General features: G+C 45.9%; 1 protein-coding gene and 1 pseudogene across 1 annotated transcript; one reads left to right on the forward strand and one right to left on the reverse strand.

The window, feature by feature from the left end:
* The first annotated feature begins 3604 nt into the window (after positions 1-3604).
* On the forward strand, positions 3605-15620 carry Nyx (nyctalopin). Its single transcript, XM_021188159.1, has 3 exons — positions 3605-3730; positions 4554-4644; positions 14212-15620. Exons 1-3 carry the CDS (start codon positions 3605-3607, stop codon positions 15618-15620), a joined length of 1626 nt encoding a protein of 541 aa, XP_021043818.1.
* Positions 15621-18257: 2637 nt separating this feature from the next.
* On the reverse strand, positions 18258-18845 carry LOC110314222 (annotated as a pseudogene).
* Positions 18846-25738: the final 6893 nt, after the last annotated feature.

The following is a 25738-nucleotide window of genomic DNA, read 5'->3' on the forward strand; positions in this document are numbered from 1 at the left end:
CCTCCCTTCCTCCCTTCCTCCCTTCCTCCCTTCCTCCCTTCCTCCCTTTCTCTCTTTCTTTCTTTCGACAGAGTTTCTCTGTGTAGCCCTGGCTGCCCTGGTACTCACTCTGTAGACAAGGATGGCCTTGAACTCACAGAGATCTGCTTGCCTCTGCCTCCTAAAAGCTAGGATTAAAGGTGTGTACCACATTCCTTTGGTCATATACCTAAGAGAGACATTGCTAGGCCACTCAGCTATTCTATGCTACACCTTACCACTGTCTACCTCTTTAGAGATAAGGTTTTACTACGGAGGTCTTGAAATTGTGATCCTCCTGCTTCAGCCCTCTGAGAGCTAGGATTACAGGTATGCATCCCAACATCTAGTTTGCCACATTTTGCACAACAAAGATGGAGCCCATTTTGACAAACTTGGTCCATACTCTTGTTTTAAGCTTTACATTGGAATCACCTGTGGAGCTGTATTTGGTGTGTGTGTGTGTGTGTGTGTGTGTGTGTGTGTGTGTGTGTGTGCATGCCAAAGGACAACCTTGATCTTGGGTGTCATCCTCTGGAGCTGTCCTTACTTTTTGACACAGAGTCTCTCACCCACCTGCCATTTGCCAGCCAGACAATAGTCTGGCTAGCAGGGAGGCCCAGGGATCAGCCTTCCTAGTTTTACGATTACACTCCTGCAGTACTCTCTCTTCTTTGTGTGGGTTCTGGGGGTGGGACTCAGGTCCTTTACAGCACTTTATAGACTAAACTATGACCCCGGCCTCACCTGTGGAACCTTAAAACTATCAAGGTCCTGGCAAGGCACAGTGGTACATGCCTGTAATCCCAGTACTTGGCAGGTAGAGACTGGAGGGTCACAAATTCGAGGCTAGTGTGGGTTACACTGAGTTCCAGGTCAACCTGAACTACATAACAAGACCTTGTCTGAAAAACAAAACAAGAAACCAAACCCCACGCACACACACAAAAGCAAGCAAAGAACAACAAAACAAGGGCTGTGGATGGAGCATCTAAGAGGCAGAGTGCTTTCCTGGAATGCACAAGACTTTGGGTTCCATGCCCAGCATAGACAACGATGCAGATAAATAAGCAATAGAAAAGCAGATGTATGCTGGAGCCCATCTGTGTTACAACTGGCTTGGGCACTGTGAGTTCTCCATGGAACTCTAATGTGCAGCCTTGGCTTGACCATCCTGGATCCTTTGCATAGTACTCCATAGTAATAGCTTCAATATTCTGACACCCGATGTGTCAATCAGCTTTCCATTGCTGTGGCAGAAATGTCTGAGCTAAATAACTTGCTAAGGAGGAGAGAGACGATTTGTCTCATACCTTCAGACTTCAGCCTGTGATGAGCTGGCTGTCTTGTTCTGGGGCTTGAGGTGAGGCAGAATACCATGGCGAGGAAAACACAGTGTGAAGCTCCTTATTTCACAGCAGCCTGGAGACGGGGATGCGCGTGTGCGTGCGCATGCGCACGCTGAAGACCTAGCATCCCTTCACAATGGCACATGCCCAGTGACCTGACTGCCTTTCACTAGGTCCTGTCTCTAAAAGGTCCCATCACTTCCCAATAGTGTCACCGGCAGGGGACCAAGCACATGATATTCTAGGCGATATTTAATCTAAAGAGAACACCTGGTGTTTTGCTTCCTATTCTGGGACATATTTCCAGTTGGCTTTGAGGGATTTGTCCCTTGATAAGCTTTAATCCTGTGACAAGTGGCTAGTGGAGTCCACTTCTGGCTTGGCCTACTGCTTTCACAGCTGTCCCAAGCAGTACAGTACACCTGTTCCTCATAGCTACCCATATAACCCAGGCAGGGGAACTGAGTGACCGGGATATTCTGTCTGAGGCTTAAAAAGCAGAAAGCAGCTCGAGGACTCAGAGACCAAGAGGCAGTTGCAGAGCCCGCATGGGTCTGCAGTAGCTCTCTGCATACGCGCTGTCCTTGTTTGACTTGGGCTTTTGTGAGACTCCTAACAGTGGCAATGGGGCTGTCTCGGACTCTTTTGCATGTGCTTGGGACCCTTTCCTCCCTACTGGGTTGCTTCACCCAGCCTTGAAATGAAGGTTTGTGATTAGTATTATTGCATCTTGTTATGTCCTGTCCGGTTGATATCTCTGGGAGGCCTGTACTTTTCGGGGGGGGGTGGGGAGGGAAAGGAGAGAACTGGGAGGAGTGGAGGGAGGGGAAGCTGCAGTTGGGATGTGTTGTATGAGAGAAGGAAAAAATAAAAATGTAAAAAAAGAAAGAAAGAAGGGAACGGAATAAGAAGGTAGGGGTGAGAGTTAGCCTGGGAAGAGTCTCCGGGGCTCTGTCTGAGAGAAGTGGGACAGAAAGGCATGTCCTCAGGGAGAGGATTTGAGCATGGACTGTTTCAGAAATGCTCACTTCTGAATATGCCAGGCCCTTCCTGAGCATTTCTTGTCTTCCCTTTCCTATTCCTTAGACGGAAGGGGGAAGCACGAAACCCTTCCCTGATTTCCAGATGGACCCATCCCCAAAATACTGCCTTGAGAGGAGACATTGCTAAGCAACTGACAGATGAATTGACTTTCTATTCTCACAAACTAATCTTGATTTTTAACTGGGCAAATAGGCTCTTCTGGCCAAGGTTTCCCCTGGACCTCAGCTCAGGCCAGCCAAGGAGATTTGTTGCTGAAATTGCCACTGCTGATTTTGAGAGAAACCACGTGACCATGGAGAAGTCAGAACTGTCCGGACTTCTCAATTCACTCTTACAGATTTTCTGTCAAGGATGGCTCCTTTTGGTTCTGAATTCAGGGCATTTTTCTGGGCAAGATGCAGTGTTCACAGTTCTTCTGGGGGAAAGAGGAGGGACCACAAGGCCCAGACTACAGAAATGAAGCGGGCTGGTTGTGTTAGCTTTCCATTTCTGGACCAAAGATCCAAGGTATACAGCTTAGAAGGAGGAAAGGTTTATTTAGACTCATCATTTCACAGGTTTCCATCCATGCTTACTTGGCTCTGTTACTTTAGGCTCAAAACAGCACAGTATGTCATGGTGGGTGGTGGAGGCAGAAGACCGCTCAACTTCACAACACTTGGTAATAACGGGGAGAGAAAGGCTGGGCCTGAGATGCCAATAAGCCCTTCAAAGACACCCCTCCCTCCAAAGACCTACTTCAGTAAGCTTGATTTCTTATTTATTTATTTATTTATTTATTTATTTATTTATTTATTATATGTAAATACACTGTAGCCATCTTCAGACACTCCAGAAGAGGGCGTTAGATCTTGTTATGGATGGTTATGAGCCATCATGTGGTTGCTAGGATTTGAACTCTGGACCTTCGGAAGAGCAGTTGGGTGCTCTCACCACCAGCCCTTGATTTCTTTTTTCTTTTCTTTTTTCCTTTTTTTTTTTTTTTTTTTTTGAGACAGGGTTTCTCTGTATAGTCCTGGCTGTTCTGGAACTCACTCTGTAGACCAGGCTGGCCTTGAACTCAGAAATCCGCCTGCCTCTGCCTTCCAAGTGCTGGGATTGAAGGCGTGCGCCACCATGCCTGGCTGTAAGCTTGATTTCTTAAAGGTTCCTCCTTCTAATGGTTCCAAAGGTTTTGGACCAAGCTTTAGTACATGGGCCTTTGGAAAGACATATCAAAGCTAAACTATAACATCTGTGTTAGGCTGCTGCTTAAGACTCTTACCAGGACTGGTCAGATGGCTCAGTGGATAAAGGTGTTGGCCTCCAAGCCTGACCATGTGAGTTCAATCCTTAGGATCCACTTAGTACAAGAAGAGAACTAACTCCCCCAAGTTGTCATCTGACCTCCATATGCATACTGTGGCACATACCTGTGTATACACACACACACACACACACACACACACAGAGAGAGAGAGAGAGAGAGAGAGAGAGAGAGAGAGAGAGAGAGAGAAATGGCTGCAAACTATAGGACCTATTCTAAGCTGCAGAAGCTTATTACATGATCCCAGCATTCTTGATTGGAAGCCTCACTGACAGGCAAAATACCTATATCAGGAGGTGGGCAACTCCAGCTATTTAGTGCATGCATCTGCATATAGGAGGCTTGTTAGGAGGTGGGTGTCAGCAATTCCATCATGCAAATTTTTTTCCCTCTCACCAGTGTGTAAATCTGGAAGTCAAATGTCCTGCCATTCTGTCCAGAAAATGATTTCTGCCTGAAGCCTCCTTCTGTTTCCAAATCTTGTTGGCTGGCTGCTTGACAAATCTAGGTCATTTACTTTGAGCCGGAATTGCGAGAGAAAGTTAGGAAGGAGAGTACTGGCTTCTAGGTGAATGTAGGACAAGTAGTTTAAAGGCGTCCTCTCGGCTGTCAAATGTTTACTATAGTCACAGACTGTTTCGTTGTAAAGAACAGAAATCCATTTATTCATGCAGATGATTTGAATGGATTTCTGAAAAGGGAACAGGGATGTAACATAGGAAGTTATGGCGGGCTTTGTGGGAACTCGGATCTACTGCTCTCTCGGCACTTGAATGGATTGAATGTCTGAGTTGCATTCCTAAATCACAACTGAAAGCAATTTCCCAGTGGGCTAGGAGGAGGAGGGAGGCAGGGCCTTCTGGGAGGCAATAGGTCACAAAGGAGGAGCTCTCAAGCCCGGGGTTGTTGTTATTGTTTTGAGACATGGTCTTCCTATGTATGTATCTCTGGCTGGCGCCAGAACTCACTGGCCTGCTTCTGCCTCACTATTGCTGGGATTTAAAATGCGCACCGTGTGCTAGAGAGTTCTTCTGTCATGAAGACAAAGAGAGAAAATGGCTGTCTGTGATACAGGAAGCCAGCCCTCATAAGCCACCGAATCTGCTTTGATTTGGACCTTCCCAGATCTGCAGAAACACAAGAAATGTTTGTTTACAAGCAATGTACCCGGTTTAGGACACTTTGTTATGACATTCTCAATAGAGGGACAGTCCTCTGGCTTCTGCAGACTGCCCTTGGCTTCTGCTTCTCCACAGCTTTGCATCACATGCTGCTGTTTGATAGTTTTGGGGTTTGTTTATTAAGACAGGATATCATATAGTAGCTCAAGCTGATCTCACAGTTGTTATTTAGCCAGTGACGGCCTTGAACTCTTCATTCTCTTGCCTTCACCCACCAAGTGCTGGGATCCCAGGCTTGCATCAGAACATCCAGATCACATGTGGTTTTAAAACAAACCTCAGCCCCAAAGCTAGACAGGCCTCACACACAAGAGCTTGCTGGCCAGTGCCTTATGTCTTATTTCATTTTCATGGAGAAGGAATGAATCCAATTAGATTTGCTTACATCAAAGTCTTCACCCATGGTGCAAATAGCTGTGCCTGGGAGGAGGCAGCAGAAACCCATGGGATTTTGAGTGGGGCATGTTTTCTTAGAAACTGTGCTTGGTAACAGCTGCCATAGAGCTGTGGGCAATGAATGCCAGGAGGGCCCTCAAAAGGTCGGAAAGTGCAGTTCGTTCATATCATAGTTAGACACAGGAGCTCAGATTGTGAGTGGTCTGGAAGAATCAAGCTTAGTGGAAAGATAAACAAAAATTAGCACCATTTAGCCCTACCTCCAGAAATCCCACCTTCTATTAAGACCAGGAGAATAATGCTTAGGTGAAAGGCTGTCAGAGTCAAAGAGATAATCTTATGATTCTATGAACAAACACTTATTAAACTTGATTATTACAGCTAGGCATGATGGCATACATTTGTTGTAATTTCAGTACTTCAGAGACTGAAGCAAGGGGATCATGAGTTCAAGGCCAGCCTGATCTACAAGTGAAATAGTGTTTCAAAGTTTTAAGAAGTTGGTTCTTAGGAGAGGAAAAGGAGCCCATATAAATTGAGTGGCATTATACGTGTTCATGTCACCCATGTGACCTGTGTTGCTGTAGTTCCTAAACTATTTCCTATATTCACTCTTTATGGCATTCTGCTCATTGTGCATGATGTGAGGTAGGGCTTGAGATTCTTTTTATTTTCTGGGGCTTACAATATGCAGGTCCAATTTGTCCTGGTCTACCTTGAATTAATATTGTTACCATAAATTTGGGAAGTTTGGGTTGATAAATGTTACAAGGGAACTTGGGGCACCCTTCCAGGGTTCTTAGTCTTGTTAGTAAAAGTATTTGGCGATCCTCCCACCACCTTTCCTCCACCTCCATCAGACTCCTGAACCATACAGGAGCAAGTTGTCCTCTGAGAGGCTCCACCTAGCAGCTGACTCAGATAGTCAAACAATGGATGGAGCTTGGGGACTCTTATGGAAGAGTAGGAGGAAGGATTGCGAGTCCCTAAGGGGACAGGAACTCCACAGAAAGACCAACAGAGTCAACTAACTTGGACCCTTGGGGCTCTCAGAGTCTGAACCACCAACCAAAGAACATACCCAGGCTGGACCTAGTCTTCCCCATACATAGATAGCAGATGTGCAGGTTGGTCTTCATGTGGGTCCTGACCAACTGGAGTGGGGGCTATCCCAAAAGTTGTTGCCTATATGTGGGATATGTTCTTCTAGCTGGGCAGCCTTGTCTGACCTCAGTGGGAGAGGAAGCACCTAGCCTCACAGAGATTTTAAGTGCCAGGGAGGAGGGGATACCCAGGGGACCCAAATCTGCTCAGAGGAGAAGGGGAGGGAGGATGGGGAAAGGACTATGATGGGAGGGGTGACCAGGCACAGGGCAGTGAGCAGGATGTAAAGTGAATAAGTAAAAAAAATAAAAATAAAAATTATTTGGCTGGGCATGGTGGCATACATTTTTAATCCCAGCACTTAGAAGGCAGAGGCAGGTGGATCTTGGTGAGTTTGAGGCCAACCTGCTCTATAGAGTTCCAGACCAGCTAGGGCTGTATAGTGAGACTATCTTTAAAAAAAAATTGAGAACAGACTCTGAAGAAATCTTGAGGACAATTTTATTAGATTTTGGAAGAAAAAAAAAAACCCAAAGCTGGTAAGCTGCAAATGAGCCCAAAGTATTAAAAAAAAATACAGGCTTAGAGTGGACGTAGAAGGAAGAAAAGAAAAAGCTACACTTTTCTGAGTAATTCAGAAAAGCAGGCAGACCAGAGAAGAAGCTGCATGGCTTTGGCTAGCCTTGTAAGCTGCTGGCCTTATAGGGTGTGAATTCTGGGAAGGAAAAGTATATTATCTATCTATCTATCTATCTATCTATCTATCTATCTATCTATCTATCTATCTATCTATCTATCCATCCATCCATCTATCTAATCATTAAAGGGACAATTATTTCTTCTATCTTTTTAGTATGGTTTAAGGTGAGCTTGTCTTCCTGAGAGGTAGTCTCTTGGCCAGGTGATCAGGTGATTAACCAGCTCAACTGGATTAACCCTTTTAAGTTATGGCAGCTCGGAATGTTAGGTCTCCACCCAGGTCAGAGGACTAGCTGGCTCAGCCTCTCCACAGATCCAGGCTACCACACTGATACAGTCTTACATTGATCTGAGTAGAATGTTAATTCATGTTTCTTTTCACTCTTTATGCTACCGTGTCATATTTTTCACTCATGTATGTTATTCCATGCTATTTTTGTTTTAAACAATCACTTGTCTGTTAAGCAATCAAGTTGAGACAAAGGAAGGTTCTGTGCATTTCAAGATGCATCTACCCTTTCCACTGTTTTTCATTACCTTCTGATAGCTTGTTGTCTAGCTTCAAACTAGGATTACTAAACTTATTATAAATCTGTTATAAGAATTCACAGGGCTGGGCGTGGTGGCGCACGCCTTTAATCCCAGTACTCAGGAGGCAGAGGCAGGTGGATTTCTGAGTTCGAGGCCAGCCTGGTCTACAGAGTGAGTTCCAGGACAGCTAGGGCTACACAGAGAAACCCTGTCTCGAAGAAAACCAAAAACCAAAAACAAAAAACAAAAAAAAAAAAGAATTCACAGGGAAAGATGGGTCTAATGAATGCAAGCATGGGGACAGGACTTTCAAAAGAAATACAGGAACTCTAAAAAGAAGGGCTGAAGAGGTAGCTCAGCTAGTAAACTGCTTGATACACAAGCATGAGGACCCAAGTTCAAGTCCTAGCACCTGCATAAAAAGCAGGAGCTGAAAGATTATAGCCTGTAATCCCAGGGCTGAGGATGCAAAGACAGGAGGCCCTCTGGGCTTTGCTGACTAGCCAATCTAACCCAATGGGAAAGCTCCAGATTCAGCAAGAAACCATCTCAATACAGTGCTGACCGAGGAAGACATTCACAATTTGTCCTCCACACACACATGCACACAGTGCATGCATGTACACTTGAGTGGATATGTTGCATTTGTTCATGCACTCATCTGCTGATGGGTATTTGTTGTTTCTATCTTTTAGATGGTATACTGCTATGGACACTCCTGTTCAGGTGTTTGTTACTCCTGTTTAGAACACCTTTGATTGTATACTTCAGCTTGGAACTGCTAGCCACCCAGTAGTCACTCGATTATATCTTGTAATATCTCTCCATCCATTCCTACAGATGAAATCCCATTATTATAAAGTTGGTTCTTGGTTTCTTACTTTGGATGCATATTGGAATTAGTCCCTTAGAGCTTTACAAGTACCAGTGCCTGGTCCTATCTCTGAAGATCTTGATGCAATTAGTTTGGGTTTGTGAGGGATTAAAGCTCTCATGTAACTCCAATGTGAAGTCCTGTTTAGCAATGCCCATAAATAGAACTTTCTCTTTTTAACAAATTTATTTATTTATTTTATGTATATGAGTACACCATTGCTCTCTTCAGACACACCAGAAGAGGGCATCAGATCTCATTGTGGGTAGTTATGAATCACCATGTGGGTGGTGGGACTTGAACTCAGGACCTCTGGAAGAGCAGACAGTGCTCTTAACTGCTGAGTCATCTCTCCAGCCCCCAATAGATCTTTCTTTGTAGTCTCCTTGTAGCAATAAGTATGGGCATATTGTAGCTATCAGCAGAAATATTCATGTATGGAAGATAGTCTGCTATGATGGCAAGCATGACTGACCACAATATGTTATTATCATATTTTAAATATTTTGCTTGACAGCCTGCTTTTCTGGTTTACTAATCACATACCTAAGTTTTCATACCTGGTAAGCTAACATTGGAGTTTTGTTGTCTGTTTTGAGAATTGACTTGATTTCATTTGTTTTGCTTACTAATACAGTAAATTACTGTTTCAAATGGTTATCAGTCTCAGAGACCAAAAATAGGTCTCTGATGGTGATGTATTCAATGCTTTGTAGAAATTTAAAATAAACTGTAATCTACTTTTTGAAATAGATTATACAGCTACATGATAAAGGTAAGTGTCCCTTTTTCACCCTGGTTTAAAAAAATGCCTGGCTCAGTGGTAAAAGCAAGTATTCTTCTTCCAGAGGACCCACGTTTGGTTTCCAGAACCCACATCAGGTGGCTAACAACTGCCTGTACTTCCAGCTGTAGAGGGTCCTATTTGGGCACAAAACTCACATGCATTATGTGGGTCATAGCTTCAGAGGCATCAGTTCACACCCCTTCTATGTCTCTGGGCCTGTGGTGAAGCAGCAAGGGTGTTAGATGGGTTTGGTGGAGCAGAGGCTGCTTCCCATCACAAGCATGGCCATCAGAAGCAAAGTGAGACAGATCATCATCATTGAGACAGCATCAAAGACTCTTTATCAGTGCTCTGCCTCTTCCCACTTTTTTTTGAGACAGGGTTTTGCTGTGTAGCTATGGCTGTCCTGGAACTCACTCTGTATAGAACAGGTTGGCCTCAAACTCACAAACTCTGCCTCCCAAGTTCTGTGACCAAAGGTGTGTGCCACCACTGCCTGGCTTCTTCCCATTTCTTAACAGTCCACTCAGCTATGAAGCATCTCTCAAGATCCAATCACTGATCAAAAACCTCATTAGCCAGCAACTGAGCTTTTGCTGGATGAGGTTTTGAGACATATTTTTAGATTTAAACCATAACAACATGGTTCAAATATTTAATTGTAAAAAGGAATATACAGTTGCTGGGCATGGTGGTGAATGCTTTTAATCACAGCACTTGGGAGGCAAAGGCAGGCAGATCTCTGAGTTCAAGGCCAGCCTGGGCTACCAATTGATTTCCAGGATAGCCAGGCTACATAGAAAGCACTGTCTTGGGGGAGGCCGGGTGAAGAGAAGCAAAATACAATGGAAAGCTTCATGCTATGTGTCTTAAAAACTTTTTTTTTGTAATTCTCTTATTTTTTATTAGATATTTTCTTTATTTACATTTTAGATGCTACCCCAAAAGTGCCCTATACCCTCCCCCCACCCCTGCTCCCCTACCCACCCATTACCACTTCTTGTCCCTGACAATCCCTTGTACTGGTTCATATAAAGTTTGCAAGACCAAGGGGCCTCTCTTCCCAATGATGGCCAATTAGGTCATCTTCTGCTACATATGCAGCTAGAGACACAAGCTGGGGGTACTGGTTAGTTCATATTGTTGTTCCACCTACAGGGTTGCAGCCCCCTTCAGTTCCTTGGGTACTTTCTCTAGCTCCTCCATTGGGGACCCTGTGTTCCATCCAATAGCTGGCTGTGAGCATCCACTTCTCTTTTTGATCTCTTGAATTATACACACCAGTTGTGATCATCCATATTATATATTATAGGTAATAATATAATAACAATAGAAGTTGATAGAGCTGGAGTTACAGGCAGGTGTGAGCTACTCTCTTATAATCCTGAGTTGTTTATAAAGAGTTCTCAAAACAAACGACATTCTTTGGCAAGCAGTTCATAAAGGAAGGCATCAATTCCATTTACTTCTGCAAACATGTATTGAGCCATACTGTGTGCTTGGAACAATGTTGGCTGTTCAGCAGGAGAAACATGAGTCATATGATTGAGAGTGTACTTTTCTTAATTAGAAAGAAGAGAGGAGAATGAAGGGCTGCTGGTAAGGAAACGTGATACTTCAACTTGACCTAGTTGGAAGGGTTGATGAGAACAGGTTACTGCTCTGTTGTACAGAGGTCTGGAGTTAAGGTATTTTTGACCCTGTCTCTTTAGCAGGGTATATCTCAATCAACAAGAGATCTTATTCACAGCCAGTCTAACAGTATAAGTTCCAAGAATGTTGTTGGTAGCGTGATGTCTATCTCACAGTGTTTAGGAGAAGGAGAAGCTATATCAAGCTTCCTCAACAGCAGAATAATGAAGTAGCCCATTTTCAGTTGAACACTCAAAGACAAGTCTGAAAGTGCCAAATTCCCTTGGGAGCATCTGAGAAACCATGGAGAGTCCCCAACAGATGAACTGCTGAGCAAGCCCTCAGAGGCAGCAGCAAGCACCTCAAGCACACTCCTGTGTTGTCTATGCCTTCAAGTTGCACAGGGACTGAGAGCCAAGGTACAGTGTATGTGACAGAAAGGACCAAATGACAGGAACGGGGGAAGGTTGCTAGAAATTGGTCAATTTATTCCTGGGCATCCCTTTCTTTACAAACTGTGAAACTGAACACTGTCGGAAATCACTTGGTTGGAAAATGAAAATGGTCCATCTGTCAGTGCTGCCTTCCTCTCCCCTCCCCTCCCCTCCAGGGTCTTAAGTATCCTTGGCTGGCCTTGAGCTCACTATGTAGCTGAAGATGACCTAGAATCAGATTCTCCTGCCTTCCTTCCTGAGCACTGGGATTCCAGGCTTGCAGCACACACTTGGTTTCCGCAGGGCTCCAGATGGAACCCAGGGATTTGTGTATGCTAACCAAGCACTCTACCATCCAAGCTCCATTCCCAGCCTCAGGCTAGGCTTGGGACCACCGCCTTGCACAAGGAAGCAGGCCACACTATCCTGTTTGCTGTCAGTGGCAGTCATACTGGAAGAGGGGAGATTTTTGATGACTTTATTCAATCTTTCACTTGAATTTTCAGAATGAAATTTGTAAGCATTTGTCTTTCCCAGTATGATGTAAAACAGTTCTAGAGAGTAAGGGCTGGTGAATGGAACTTAACTCTATAGTGTCCATAATCACTTCTTTAAAGATGTAGGTCAGTGACAAGTGAATTCAATATATGCTGACCTTGAAACATGAGAGGCCATATAGTGCTGGTGAGGTGGCCCAAGAGGTAAGTGCATCTGTGACCACGTTTGATCTGAGTTTGATCCTGGGGGCCTCATATGATAGAAGAAGAAAACTGATTCCTGTAAGTTGTCCTCTGATCTCTGCATATACATACACATACACAGGCATAAAATTAAGTAAAATAAGATGGTGGGTGGTGGGGGTGGGCCAGAGAGGGATCCTCATGAGGACAAGGAAAACAAGGTTCTCATGCCCTTAAGTCATAGCCTGATAAGCTGCCAAGAGTCCCTTTGTCCTTATAGACAATGTATGGCATGTGCTTGTCCCTTATCACAAGATAACAAGAAATCCTACAGGGTGACTCGCCAGCCATTCATCTTGGTTACTAGCAAAAAACTCACTAGGCCCCATACCACTCAAACCACCAGAGTAAAATGTCTGCTTTTTGCTGTCTGCATGTAACCTGGCCCTCCCACAATAACATTCTTCCTCTTTTCCTTCCAGCTGAAACTCATCTGAGAGTTTATTCTGTATGTTTCAGTTTTCATTTCTGCCACCACTGGGATTGGAGATTATCCTTAATATTTAAATTTTAAGTGACTGTTAAAGACTAATGTCTTAGTCAGGGTTTCTATTCCTGCACAAACATCATGACCAAGAAGCAAGTTGAGGAGGAAAGGGTTTATTCAGCTTACAACTCCATACTGCTGTTCATCACCAAGGAAATCAGGACTGGAACTCAAGCAGGTCAGGGAGCAGGAGCTGATGCAGAAGCCATGGAGGGATGTTCTTCTTCTTCTTCTTCTTTTTTTTTTTTTTTTTTTGGTTTTTTGAGACAGGGTTTCTCTGTATAGCTCTGGCTGTCCTGAAACTCACTTTGTAGACCAGGCTGGCCTCGAACTCAGAAATCCGCCTGCCTCTGCCTCCCAAGTGCTGGGATTAAAGGGGTGCGCCACCACGCCCAGCGGGGTGTTCTTTACTGGCTTGCTTCCCCTGGCTTGCTCAGCCTGCTCTCTTATAGAACCCAAGACTACCAGCCCAGAGATGGTCCCACCCACTAGGGGACCTTCCCTCTTGATCACTAATTGAGAAAATGCTCCACAGCTGGATCTCATGGGGGCATTTCCCCAACTGAAGCTCCTTTTTCTGTGATAACTCCAGCTGTGTCAAGTCGACACAAAACTAGCCAGTACAACTAAGAAAGGCAATAATAGGCTTTTCCAACTCCTGACGTCCCCATCCTTTGCTAATTCTTCCTTTATCATGGGGGCTTAACTGACTCACTGTGGGTCAAAAATTGAATTCTTATGGTGGGCCAGTGACTCGAATTGAAATGTATCACATGCTCCATTTACAAATACATTTCCTAAGTAGCCTCATTTGACATTAATATGTCTCATCTAAAGCTACCATTTCAATATGTAACCCATACAAAATCATTGATGAACTATTTAACTTTTTGGCATCCTCTGTATACTTGTAGTACTCAATTTGGCTGGACACATTTCTAATGGTCTGGGGCACATGTGGCTATTGGCTACTGCACTGGGGAGCACAGGCCTTGATGTGCTTATAGTGACACCCTCAGAGTGTCCCCTACCCACACAATCAACAAACCTAGTTGTTGGTATCAGGATCAGCACCAAACCCAGTGACACCACACCTAGGCGACAGTGACCTACACAATCGTAGCCATGGCAACCGCCACACACTCCCAGAATCCACTTGGCTCACCTCCCACCTTTACCTGCAAGCCGCTAGGGCTACATCACAATCCAAATAAAAGGCAGACCCCTCTGACTTCTCTCTCTCTCTCTCTTCCTCCCTCTTCTTCGCTGCCACCTTTGCCCTCTCCCCCCACAATAAGCCTCTACCACGTGGAACTGCTTTGATCTGGTGTGGTCTGTCCGGACACCAGCCATGCTTCTAACACACTAGTCATACTCTGAAAGCGTACAGTGTTCTCTGTATCATATGGAAGCTTAGAGCGAAGTGGGATGTAGCAAGAGTCTGGTGATTAAGGTCATTAGAAAGCAAAGGGGAGGACACTGCGGGTGGGGAAACCTGTGTTGGTAAGCAGATGGAAAGGGGCCATTTGATGGCCGCGGGGCTCAGTGGAGGGTCGGCATCCGGCTACCGGGGTGACCTTTGACTACTGATTGTTCTCTGTCTTTTCTTCTGGCCCCTCTCCTCTCTAGCGGTGGTCTTCAGTCTGCCCTGCACCGGGGCCACCGAGGCCTGTCTGCGGGCCTGCCCTGCGGCCTGCATCTGCAGCACCGTGGAGCGGGGCTGCTCTGTGCGCTGTGACCGTGCGGGCCTCCAGCGGGTACCCCAGGAGTTTCCGTGCGAGGCGGCCTCCATCGATCTGGACCGGAATGGCCTGCGCATCCTGGGCGAGCGGGCCTTTGGCACGCTGCCATCCTTGCGCCGCCTGTCGCTGCGCCACAACAACCTGTCCTTCATCACGCCCGGCGCCTTCAAGGGGCTGCCGCGGCTGGCCGAGCTGCGCCTGGCGCACAACGGCGAGCTGCGCTATCTGCACGTGCGGACCTTCGCGGCGCTGGGCCGCCTCCGCCGCCTGGACCTGGCGGCCTGCCGCCTCTTCAGCGTCCCCGAGCGTCTCCTGGCCGAGCTGCCGGCCCTGCGCGAGCTCACGGCCATCGACAACCTCTTCCGCCGGGTGCCCGGTGCGCTCCGGGGCCTCGCCAACCTGACGCACGCGCACTTCGAGCGCAGCCGCATCGAAGCCGTGGCCTCGGGCTCGCTGCTGGGCATGCGCCGTCTGCGCTCGCTCAGCCTGCAGGCCAACCGCGTGCGCGCGGTGCACGCCGGGGCCTTCGGCGACTGTGGCGCCCTGGAGGACCTGCTGCTCAACGACAACCTGCTGGCCGCGCTGCCCGCCGCCGCCTTCCGCGGCCTTCGCCGCCTGCGCACCCTCAATCTGGGCGGCAACGCGCTGGCAAGCGTGGCACGCGCCTGGTTCTCTGACCTGGCCGAGCTCGAGCTGCTCTACCTGGATCGCAACAGCATCGCCTTTGTCGAGGAAGGCGCCTTCCAGAACCTCTCGGGCCTCCTGGCCCTGCATCTCAATGGCAACCAGCTCACCGTGCTCTCCTGGGCTGCTTTCCAGCCAGGTTTCTTCCTGGGCCGCCTCTTCCTTTTCCGCAATCCTTGGCGCTGCGACTGCCAGCTGGAGTGGCTGCGGGATTGGATGGAGGGCTCCGGGCGTGTGGCTGATGTGGCGTGCGCCTCCCCAGGCTCTGTGGCCGGCCAGGACCTCAGCCGGGTGGTCTTTGAGCGCTCCTCTGATGGCCTCTGTGTGGACCCCGATGAGCTGAACTTTACCACGTCCAGTCCTGGCCCGAGTCCAGAGCCAGTGGCCACCACTGTGAGCAGGTTCAGCAGCCTCCTGTCCAAGCTGCTGGCCCCAAGGGTCCCTGTGGAGGAGATAGCCAATACCACCTGGGAGCTGGTCAACGTTTCGTTGAATGACAGCTTTCGGTCCCATGCAGTGATGGTCTTCTGCTACAAAGCCACGTTTCTCTTCACCTCTTGCCTCTTGCTCAGCCTGGCCCAGTATGTGGTGTTGGGCCTGCAGAGGGACTGACTGCCACACTGAAGTGACCCAAACCACTTTGGCCAAAAGGGGGAAGGTTTGCTTGGCTGCCCTGAGGAGTGTCTGTAGTGACTGGAGAGGGAATAGGAATGGGATTGGTAGTTAAAGTTCTTGCTGAGGGTGGAAGAAACTGTCACCGAAGATGGCTCTAGGCGGAGAGCTCTGGGAAATGCCACTGGAGTGGGTATACATTTCTGCTTTTCTCACATGGGCATCCATTGAAAAAGAGAAGAATGAATATGGGCCCTTTTGGAGGGTAGATGAGAAATGGAAGTTCCTGGAGGGTACACTTCTACTTCCAGGCAACAAGGCCCACGGGCCTAAATTATATTAGGACTCAACTGGCTAACTACTAAGAACTATGTCAGCCCTTCTGTGTCAGTAGCCCATAAACCAAATCCCTGTCTTTTCTAACATGATATGTCTCCCTCCCTTTATCCCCAGGGGCTTGGGGACAACAAGGTTCAGGAAGGTGGACGGGGCATTAGAGAAAGGGCATGGGAAAAAGACTTAGGTCCAAGGCAGGCGGTTGTTGCTGAGGTCTGAGGTGTGCGTTAAGAGGCATTTAAAACAAAGTTTCATTTCTTTTATGCCACAATTGATCCCTCAGTATAGGCACTGTCAGAATTATATTAAGGTGTGTGTTTGTGGACCACATTTATAAAACGCTAACGTTAAAGTTAACGCACTTTCTCTAAGCCTTTTCAGAGTCTTTCAAATACTATTGTGAGTTTCCAATGTATTGTGAATGTCCAAGGAAGCACACAATCCTCTTTTCTTAGTATCTCTTTTTGTGGGAAGAGTATCTGTTCCCACAACATGCTTTGTTAGCAGGGCAGAGCATCTCCAGCTGAGATGATTCCATTAGGGATGGAAATTATTGTGAGCTGCTGGAATGGAGACTACCAGCCAAGAGAGAAGAAAGCAGCAGGGACCCGTGGAGGGGACTCAGACTTTCCAGGGTATTCCCACCGTATTCCCAAGGGCAAAGGTCTACCAGCATTCATGTGAAGGTTCAGGGGGCTCCGAGTGTGCAGTGTGTGATGTCAAGTCCCACCCAGAGCCCCTGACACACCAGCTTTTCTCATTGTCATGGGGAAAAGAGCAGAGGTTGATGTTTTGTCAGCTTCAGAATCCGCAGCTCTTTAGGCCCTGGCCATGAGGGTAACTGTTGGCAGGTTGCCTTTTAAATGTTGTCTCCTGGGCTGGGGGTGTGGGTCAGTTTTTTAGTGCTTGCCTAAAATGGGAGAGGCCCTGGCTTCTATACTCATGACTGAAGAAAACAAAAAACTAGCCAGGCACCCTCCCATTGTTGGCAGTAGAACCAGCCTGAGCTGAACGCAAAAGGTGCAGGTTCCTAATGGACCATCAGGTGATCAGGCCAATAAACAGGCCATGTGTCTGCAAAGCAGATGCTTGGTAAGCCTCCACACTGTGAGCAGTGACAGCTGCATTTGTCTAAGTCCTGGAAATAAATGTACAGTCTTCATGTACTGAGTTTCTTTCTTTGTCTATAGAGAGGTGAGTTTTCAAAACCCACACAGATTAGGGTAGGCCAAGATGTCAATGGCAACAATACTTTTTTAAAAATACGATTATTTTTATTCTTTGATAATTTCATAATTCTTTGTGTGTGTTTGTGTGTGACAGGTTCTCACTCTATAGCTGGCCTTTAACTCTCTAACATGATCCTACTCAGCCTCCCAGTTGCTGGGATTACAATGGTTTCTAGTGTGCGTGCACACACACGCACAATTAGAAATAAATCTTTAAAAGCAAATACAAGGCATGAAGGGTTTAAAGATGTAGCTCAGTGATACTGTATAGCATGTACAAGGTCCTGTGTTCTATCCTCAGCACACAACCATACAAAAACCCCCAAATCCAAGATCAACACTGTGTTGTGTAATCTGTAATTTTTGCATGTGCTTTTTCAAATTGTGTGTATCTGTGTGTATATGTTGCTACAATTTTTATTTATTGGTGGTGTTATAGTTTAAAATGTGAAAGCTGCTGGTCTGAAATATGCACTTGTTTTGGTTTAACTTTTAAAACTGCGCATTGTAGAGGCCCTCTCATGCCCGTGGCGTGCCATGGGTGGAGATCAGAGGATAGCTGTGAAAGTCTGTTCTCTCCTTCAACCTTGTGGGTCCTAGAGGTTGAATGTCCATGGTCAGGCTTGGTGGTGAGCATTTTTACCTGCTGAGCCATCTCACTGGCTCTTGAGCATGTATGGGTTTTTTGGGGTGGGTGGGGGAACACTTTAATGATTTTAATATCACTCATTCTTTTGAAGTGTAAAGTGTCTTAACTGGGTTATGATTACAGATCATTTTTTCACCCACCCACCCCTACAGATAATTTTTAAATACACCATTGCTACTATATTAAAATTATTTATACTATTTGTATCTAATATTCAAAGAAATTTACTAGTAAATGCTACAATAGGCATCAGTCTGACATGCTTATTAATTGATCCCATAGGTATAATTACAGGTCATGATAAGAGTCTATTCTGTCTCACCAAATCAGGAACACCGCATATACAGAACAAATAAACACACATAGTGCAAACACCCAAGGATCATGCTAGCTCTTCAATTAGCTGTCACAGCTCAGACATGAATCCTCACTGTGTGAGCAGAAGTCAGATCCAAATCTTCATCAGAAGGTGCCAGTGGAAGTTGTCAGGCGCCTTCCAATGTAGATCCCCAAGCCACTGGCCAGCAGATGAGACAGTAACAGAGATGGAAGGAAAACCTTCAGAAAGTCTGCTGAGAAAATGCCCCCTTTCTTCATAACGCTTGTGTTTCTCATGCTGAGAGTAGCTGTGCGCTTCGGGTGTTTAAAAAGCAACTCCTTGGATTTCTGCCAACTTGACCAATCCCATATCCAATCTGAGTTTTTCTTCAAGATACTTTCAGATTCTCTTCTCTCAATATAATCTTCCTCAGAGTGATGTTTTTCTCGCCAAAGCTGTGGGTGTCTATTTCAGCTCTGTTGGTATCTTGTGGTGTCTGGGAGTGAGGTGGGCTGTCACAGTGAGAACTCTTGCAGCTACTTCATCCAGATTCATGCTGGGCATCCAGCAGTATTTTTTCCATGTCACCATTATAAATAGAGACGGAGGCTGGAATGCTGCTCCCAATTCCCATTGCTGAAGTGCAGTTCTACCCAGGAGCCCTGAAGGTTCTTCTCCCCGCTCTGTAACATGGTGGCTTGCCAAAGGAGCCTGAGCCCAACTGTGACAGGCCTGGGAGGCGGTCACCGAGAGGTCGCAGGGCAGCCTGTGCCGCTCAATTCTGCATGTATGCTTTTAGACAGAGGTTACTTTGGGGGCTGGAGCCATAGATGGCTGAGTGGCTAAGAGTACTTGCTGTGGAGGCATGAGGACCTGAGCTCTGATCCTCAGAACTCGTGTGAAATGCTGGGCACAATAAATGATCCTGCCTATAATCCCACTATTGTTGAGGGGATGGGGACAAGAGGATTACTGGAACTCTCTCTCTCCCTATTGTATTAGTTTAAATTCAAATATCATGACTCTCCCCTTAAGTACTTAGTGTGTGTTACCTAAGAATGAAGCTATTCTCTTATCAATACCATTATTGAAAATCAGGGTATCTATAACTGATAAAATGCTATTATTTAAAATATACTCTTTGGGGGCTGAGCCATGCCTACCATGCACAAACCTTGGGTTTGGTTTGATCCCCAGCACTGCATAAACCAGACATGGTAGCATAGGACTAAGCACTCCCTGTACTGGGAAGGCAGAAGCAGCAAGATCAGAAGTTCAGTGGAATACTCAGTGGTATAGCCATCTTGGCCAGCTACATGAGACCATGTCAAAAAATACAAACAAAGCCATTCTGGTCTAGGAGTGTGGCCTAGTGGTAGACTCGCCTAGCATATATAAGACCCTGTGTTTCATCTCCAGAACCAGACACAAATTTTTAAAAAGTTAAAAAAAAAATACTCTGTTGAAATGTCAACAACTGTGAACTATTTGTTTTTAAAGTAGCCATTTTCCTAGTGGTAGAAAATTAGATTCCTAAATCTTGACTTGTCTTCATTTGACTTGTCACAGTGCTCATAACTCTAAGCCTGTTCATTGACTTGAATGTTTCAGAGCAAACTGGTTCTTTGAATGTCTTCCTTTCCAAACGTGCGAATCTGATGAAGTCAGAAATGTTATTTGCTCAACGACGCATTGTGGCCATGGAGACTGAGTAAAGACCACTAGAGTTCCCTTGGGCAGGTCTCTGTGTTTGGGTAGCCATGGAAGGCCACAGCAGACACACAGCCTAGGTTCCTGAGGAATGAGGTGTTGCCTTGAGAGTAATGTCCTTTCATTTGGAATAGCCTCAAAGCTTTGCTCTAGTTCTGCCTAGGTTAGGTGGCCAGTTTTAAATGAGTATTTATTTGGATGAATTTTTGAACAAATATCCACACTAAAATAGTCTCCTGGGAGACAGAGTTTTGCAGACATACCTACTCCAAAAGAATTCTGGGAATATGGGAGCTACTTATTGCTGAGTAGACCCAGAGATGCCTGAATGGTAGCCTTTATAAACTCTTGGGAGATCAGAAAGTGAACCTTTCTCATTATGAATACATTAAAGCCTGTCCGGTGTGGATGAAGTTCTTAGTGAACATGTGCTATTGACACTAGCACAGCCATGTCAAGGACCCCAAGGCTGGCCCTCAGACCCACAGGAGTGGCAAAGCCCTCCCCAAGTGAGGCTCAGAGGGATGGCAAGGCCTTCCTCGGGGGGTCTGAGTGTGAATGTTGGCAGTGTGTGCATAAAATGTCCACCATAGCCTCTTCCACCACTCAAAATTTACAGCCTAAGACTGCTCCCCTACAAAGTCTGCCCCTACTGACATTAGCTATATCTGTTCCCTTGATCCATCTGTATACTGCAAATTCTACCTCTTCAGCTGTATCCAATAACCTGCCTCTCTGTTCAACTCTCTATACTAAATATGCCGAGCTTTGGGGTATTGAGGCTTCTCCATGTGTCTGTCATTTCTTCATTCCCTCACCACCCTATTCAGGTTAATTGCTGGAGCCATGTAAAGGGGTGGCACTCCCCTCAACCACTGGCTAGTTATCACTTTGGGAAATGTTAACTAGGTACCATAGGTTCTGCTAAGCAAAACTGTATGTAGCAGACAGGATGGGACACATTCTGCTGCAGTGACAAACAGCCCATCTTACTGTAAAACTCACCATCTTACTGTAGTGTATTTCTTGCTTATGGTATATAGTCAATGAAGGCTTATTAGAGGAGTCAGTGTGGTACTTCCTCATAACTACTCAAACTCAAGCATGGTTACCAAAATACAAAGCTTCAACATTCCAAGCCACAGGGAAAGGGAAACTGGTAGAATTAAGCATTCTTTTTAAATGTTTCCACACAGCTGCCCTGTGTTGATGTGTGACAGACTTCCTGGGTAGATGCAACACAAACAGGTCTACTCAACCCAGATAGGGAGCCCACAACACACCAAAGTTCAGCTATCACCAAAGTCCAACTTGGTGAACCTATGAGTTTGATTGGTGTCACTTATGGGAATATGGGTGAGGGGTTACTTATAACTTATAGGAGCAGAAATAACTCAACGACAGCTGCATCACCAAATCCTACCCCAGCATTGTGACAGCTCATAAAAGTTGGAAACCTGCCGGCAACTCGACAGGTTGGAGGGTGTCCTTTCCAAGTCGCAGTTTGTCTGAACCTCTTCCAGGAGCTAGGCTTGTCTATCTGTTCCTTCTAGGCAGTTAAGCTGATCTCAGTCTTCTTTGTAGTTCGATTCCACTGAGAGTAACTCTCGGCAGCTCTTCACTGTTTACTCTTGGAAGGAAGCGACCTAGTGAATCTGGTCAGTTTTAGGGACTTCCTAAAGTTCTTTTGGGTTGTTTGCTTTCCTTTCTTAAGGAGTTTCCCTGCAGGATGAAATGTTTCAATCAAGGAGGAAACTGCTACACAATAATCGATGCTCATATAAAAGAAACTGTACTTATTAAGACAAGGAAGTAGGGTCCGTCATGTGTCCAGGAGAGGAGAAACCAGACTATATGTAAACACAACAAAGCATAGGGTTGGTGGCTCTAATTCTGTGGCTCATTTAGTAGAGCACTCTTTGGAACTGCCTGACGGCAGGAATGAAGCTCCCAGGAAGCCTGAATAGCATTTGCTCTAGCCAATAGTGATGCTATGATCTCTTTCTATTGGTTCTTTCAAGAAAGGGGAGAGATGCTAGGCATGGTGCCACCTGCCTATTAAAGGGACCTGCATACAGTGAGGGCTTTACCCCGAATCCTGGAGTAGGTGCAGATCATACCCGAACCCCTATTTTCACAAAGTGACCCTTTATTGAGCAGGGAAGAAAAGTTAAGGTGGCTGCTTTCTGACTCAGGCAGAAAACAGGAGCAATTGACTTTGCAGGTCATTTTTAAGAGGTGAAATTTTTGCAGGTGTAATTTTTAAGAGGAGAAATAAAAGGAGGTCTATGTTATAATGAGTTATGATGTAGTGGTATATTTTGATTGGGCATGTTAAGTAGGTGAGCCAAAGGGGCTTTTAATTGCTGGACTTTGGGTAGCCAGCCTCAGGGATGAGTTGGGCATAAGAAGGTGTTTAAATAAAGGAATCGACCTAGCTTTAGGGTATAATTTATGGTTTACAAGGGAGAGGGAAGGAGGACAGGGGGAGGGGGAGGGCTAGGCTTGCCAGTATGTTAGCCAAGCCCAAGACTGCTAGAGCCCTTCACCCGTTATCCCAGCACTTGAAATGCTGTGGCAAGATGGTTCAAGGTCAGTCAGGCTACATAATGAACTTGTCTCACACAACAGAAAAGGGTAGATCTTGGAGGAGTTAGGGAGAAGAATGGGGAGGAGATATGATCGGAATATAGTCTATAGCCTTACAGGATTCTTAAAGAATACAAATATATTGAAATCAAAATATTAAAAATGGGTAAAGAAGCTGGGCGTGGTGGCGCATGCCTTTAATCCCAGCACTCAGGAGGTAGAGGCAGGCAAATCTCTGAGTTCAAGGCCAGCCTGGTCTACAGAGTGAGTTCCAGGACAGCCAGGGCTGCACAGAGAAACCCTGCCTTGAAAAACCAAAAAAAAAAAAAATGGGTAAAGACAGAGTACATATTTTTCCTTTAAAAAGTGTTTTCCAGCTGGGTGTAGTGTCACACACACACACACACACACACACACACACACACACACACACACTTTTAATCCTTGAATTTGGGATATTTGGGAAGTCGAGGCAGGAGGGTCTGTGTGAGTTTCAGGCAAGCCTGGTCTACAGAGCAAATTTCTGGTCAGTCAGAGCTACAGACCCTGTCTCAAAGACAAATGCTTTGCAAGCTCAGTGATAGCACTTATCTAGCATGCACAAGGCGCTGGGCTACACCCTCGGCTCTTAAAAATGCTTTTCGTATACACACTTACTATACAATACCTAACTTTCTGAAGTTTGATCTTTGGAAAAAGTTCCCAGAGGGAACGTCTATAGGTGATTTGCAAAATAGTTTCTTGTGCTGGCCTCCCAAGATTGTCAACAATGCTCATGCTCTTTCTCCTCTTTGTCAGGTCAGCCCTATACTCCCTCCAGAGGTGGGCCTGCTGGGCACAGCTGCCTTTTTTTTGGTCCTCACTGCCACCTTCCCTCCTTCTGCAAGAGAGAAAAGCCTTTTCTCTTTTGTTTTTGGCCAAAGTTGTCCCTGACCTCTGAATCCCTGGCAGTCCAGAAGAACGGGGAATGACACTTTTCCAAAGGGTTAAAGTGAGAGAGAGAAAACTAGGGCAGCCAGCTGTTGCTGGGAGGGGCTGTTGGCAGCATCCAAGGCCCCAGCCTCCATATAGGCCTCACCCACATGCCTGGAACTGCCAAAGTGTCTCTTCTGTTTCCCAAACCAAACTGGCAGCGAGGAATTTTTTTCTTCTCTTTAAAAGCCAGCCTCTGAAGCTCCACCTAGGAAATTGTAGTGTCTGGAAAGTCATGCCCTGTCTTCGGCAGCACCCCCACCCCAGAACATCACATAGTCCTGCTGTGTGGCCACCAGAGCAAGAGACAATACAGAAGCTCAGGCTGTCAGCCCTGACTGTTGACCTTCTAGTCTTTTCTCCATCCTAGTCCTACAATACTTAAAAATTGCTGCTCAGAGCTGCAAGGATAACAGTGGGGTTAGTCAGCCTAACTTACATAGAAGGATGTATTTCTCTTACATAGATGGATGTATTTCTCTAACTTACATAGATGGATGTATTTCTCTACAAATAATCCCAACCTTTAGGAAGTGGGGAGGAATCGCCTCTCATTAACGTGTTCCAAGTATAATCAATGTTTTCCTCCTTTCTGATGTAGCCCTTCTTTGAGAATGTCTGCAGGTTCTCCATAGAGAGGCCTTAGTGGGCTCTTTCTGTTCACACAAGGCCCAACGGCCTCACAGCACAAAGAATGTCTTTTAGGATGACAGCGGTTTATTTTTGTTTGTTTGTTTTTTGTTTTGTTTTTTCCTGAGGAAGCAAGGGACTACTGAACTCTGTCGTCCTCTATCTGTCCTTGCATCTACTGGGCTACTGGGTGCTGGGGCAGGCACACCATTATATTCAGCTTTCAGGGAACATGGGGGCTGGCACAGTCCATGGGTCATCTAGATTGTATGATTTTTTTTTTTTCAATTCTGGGGATGGAACTCAGGGCCTCATATATATCAGTCAAGCTCTCTGCCACTGAACCACACCCACAGCCCTGCTTTTTGTGTAATAAGCAGCAACAGGAACTGCTTCCACTTGAGATGGCCTTCCCTGTCTTTCCCTGGCTGGGTCGATTTGAGTTTTTATCTAATTCTCTTCTCCCTAACACACCCCTGATCTGGAGGAGCAATCTGGTGTTTGCTTCTCTGCGGTTTGAGGTACAGGCCAGAGTGAGGCCTGACCTTTGATTTCTTCCCTCCCCACCCCCAGCCAACTTCAGTTCCTGAATGAAAGCGACCACTGTTCCTTCTCTTTGTGCTCCAGGCAAATGAAATTGAAAGGCACTCGTGGTAACATACAATTTTGAAGGGCGTTCCCTTGAAATTTTGCTGACTTTTAAAACTGTGTCCCTAAGAGGAGAAAACAAGTCATTGTTTATAGCCAGACTGAGTTCCACCAAGTCTAACCCCCACAACGGTCTGAGGAGGCTTTTTCTCCATCCTTGCCACTGGTGGTGGTGTTCCCCATTGGCCTGTAAATAGCTCCTCACACCCCACTCTTTTCTTGTGGTTTTGAGAGTTTTTTTTTTTACTTTTTGCCCAGGCTAGCTTTGAACTCAGGGCAACCCCCCTGTCCCAGTCCCCTGAGTGCTGAGATGACAGGCATGAGTCACTCACTGTACCTAGTTCTTATCACCCACTTTTGGTACATTAGTGGGTCATGGAACTAGTAGATGCAACAGTCTTAAAACAAAACAAAAAAAAAATTGCTCAGTGTAGCTCAGTGGCATAGTGTCCTTACCGTGCAGGAGGCTGTGGACTCAGCCCTCAGCAACCCCTTGTCTTGGATCCTTTTCCTGTTGCTGTGATAAAGTAATCTGATGGAAGCAACTTAAGAGAGAAAGGGCTTATTTTACTCCTAATTAAATGTACAGGGAAGTCAAGACAGCAGGAGTTTGAAGCAGCTGGTCACATTGCACCCACGTTCCAGAAAAGAGACAAATGTTGCTGCTCAGTTCAGGATCCTAACCATGGAATTGTGCTGCCCACAGTGGGCAGTCCTTCCTACCTCAATCAAGATAATCATGATAATCCTCCACAGGCATGCTCAGAGGCCCAACTCCCAGGAGATTCTAGAGTTTGTTGCCATTTAACACTAATCACTACTCCCACCTCACAAAATAACTAAGTAAACAGAAATGTTAACATGTGTCAGAAGTAGTGAAAAATGTGTTTACAGGATTCCAACTTAAAAGTATCTTTCCTTGTGCACTACAACTTTTTTTTTTGTTTTCAAGACAGGGTTTCTCTGTGTAGCTCTGACTGTCCTGGAACTCACTCTGCAGACCAGGCTGGCTTTGACCTCATAGAGATCTGCCTGC

Source organism: Mus pahari, chromosome X (assembly GCF_900095145.1).
Source record: "Mus pahari chromosome X, PAHARI_EIJ_v1.1, whole genome shotgun sequence".
NCBI lineage: Eukaryota > Metazoa > Chordata > Mammalia > Rodentia > Muridae > Mus > Mus pahari.

What these genes read in the sequence shown, in the direction of transcription:
- Nyx (XM_021188159.1), top strand. Translation starts at nt 3,605, where the DNA reads ATGGGCCTTTGGAAAGACATATCAAAGCTAAACTATAACATCTGTGTT. An exon ending in TGGCCTCCAAGCCTGACCAT is followed by an intron (nt 3,731 to 4,553) that starts GTGAGTTCAATC and finishes CCAGTGGGCTAG; the next exon opens with GAGGAGGAGGGAGGCAGGGC. An exon ending in TGTTATTGTTTTGAGACATG is followed by an intron (nt 4,645 to 14,211) that starts GTCTTCCTATGT and finishes TCTCCTCTCTAG; the next exon opens with CGGTGGTCTTCAGTCTGCCC.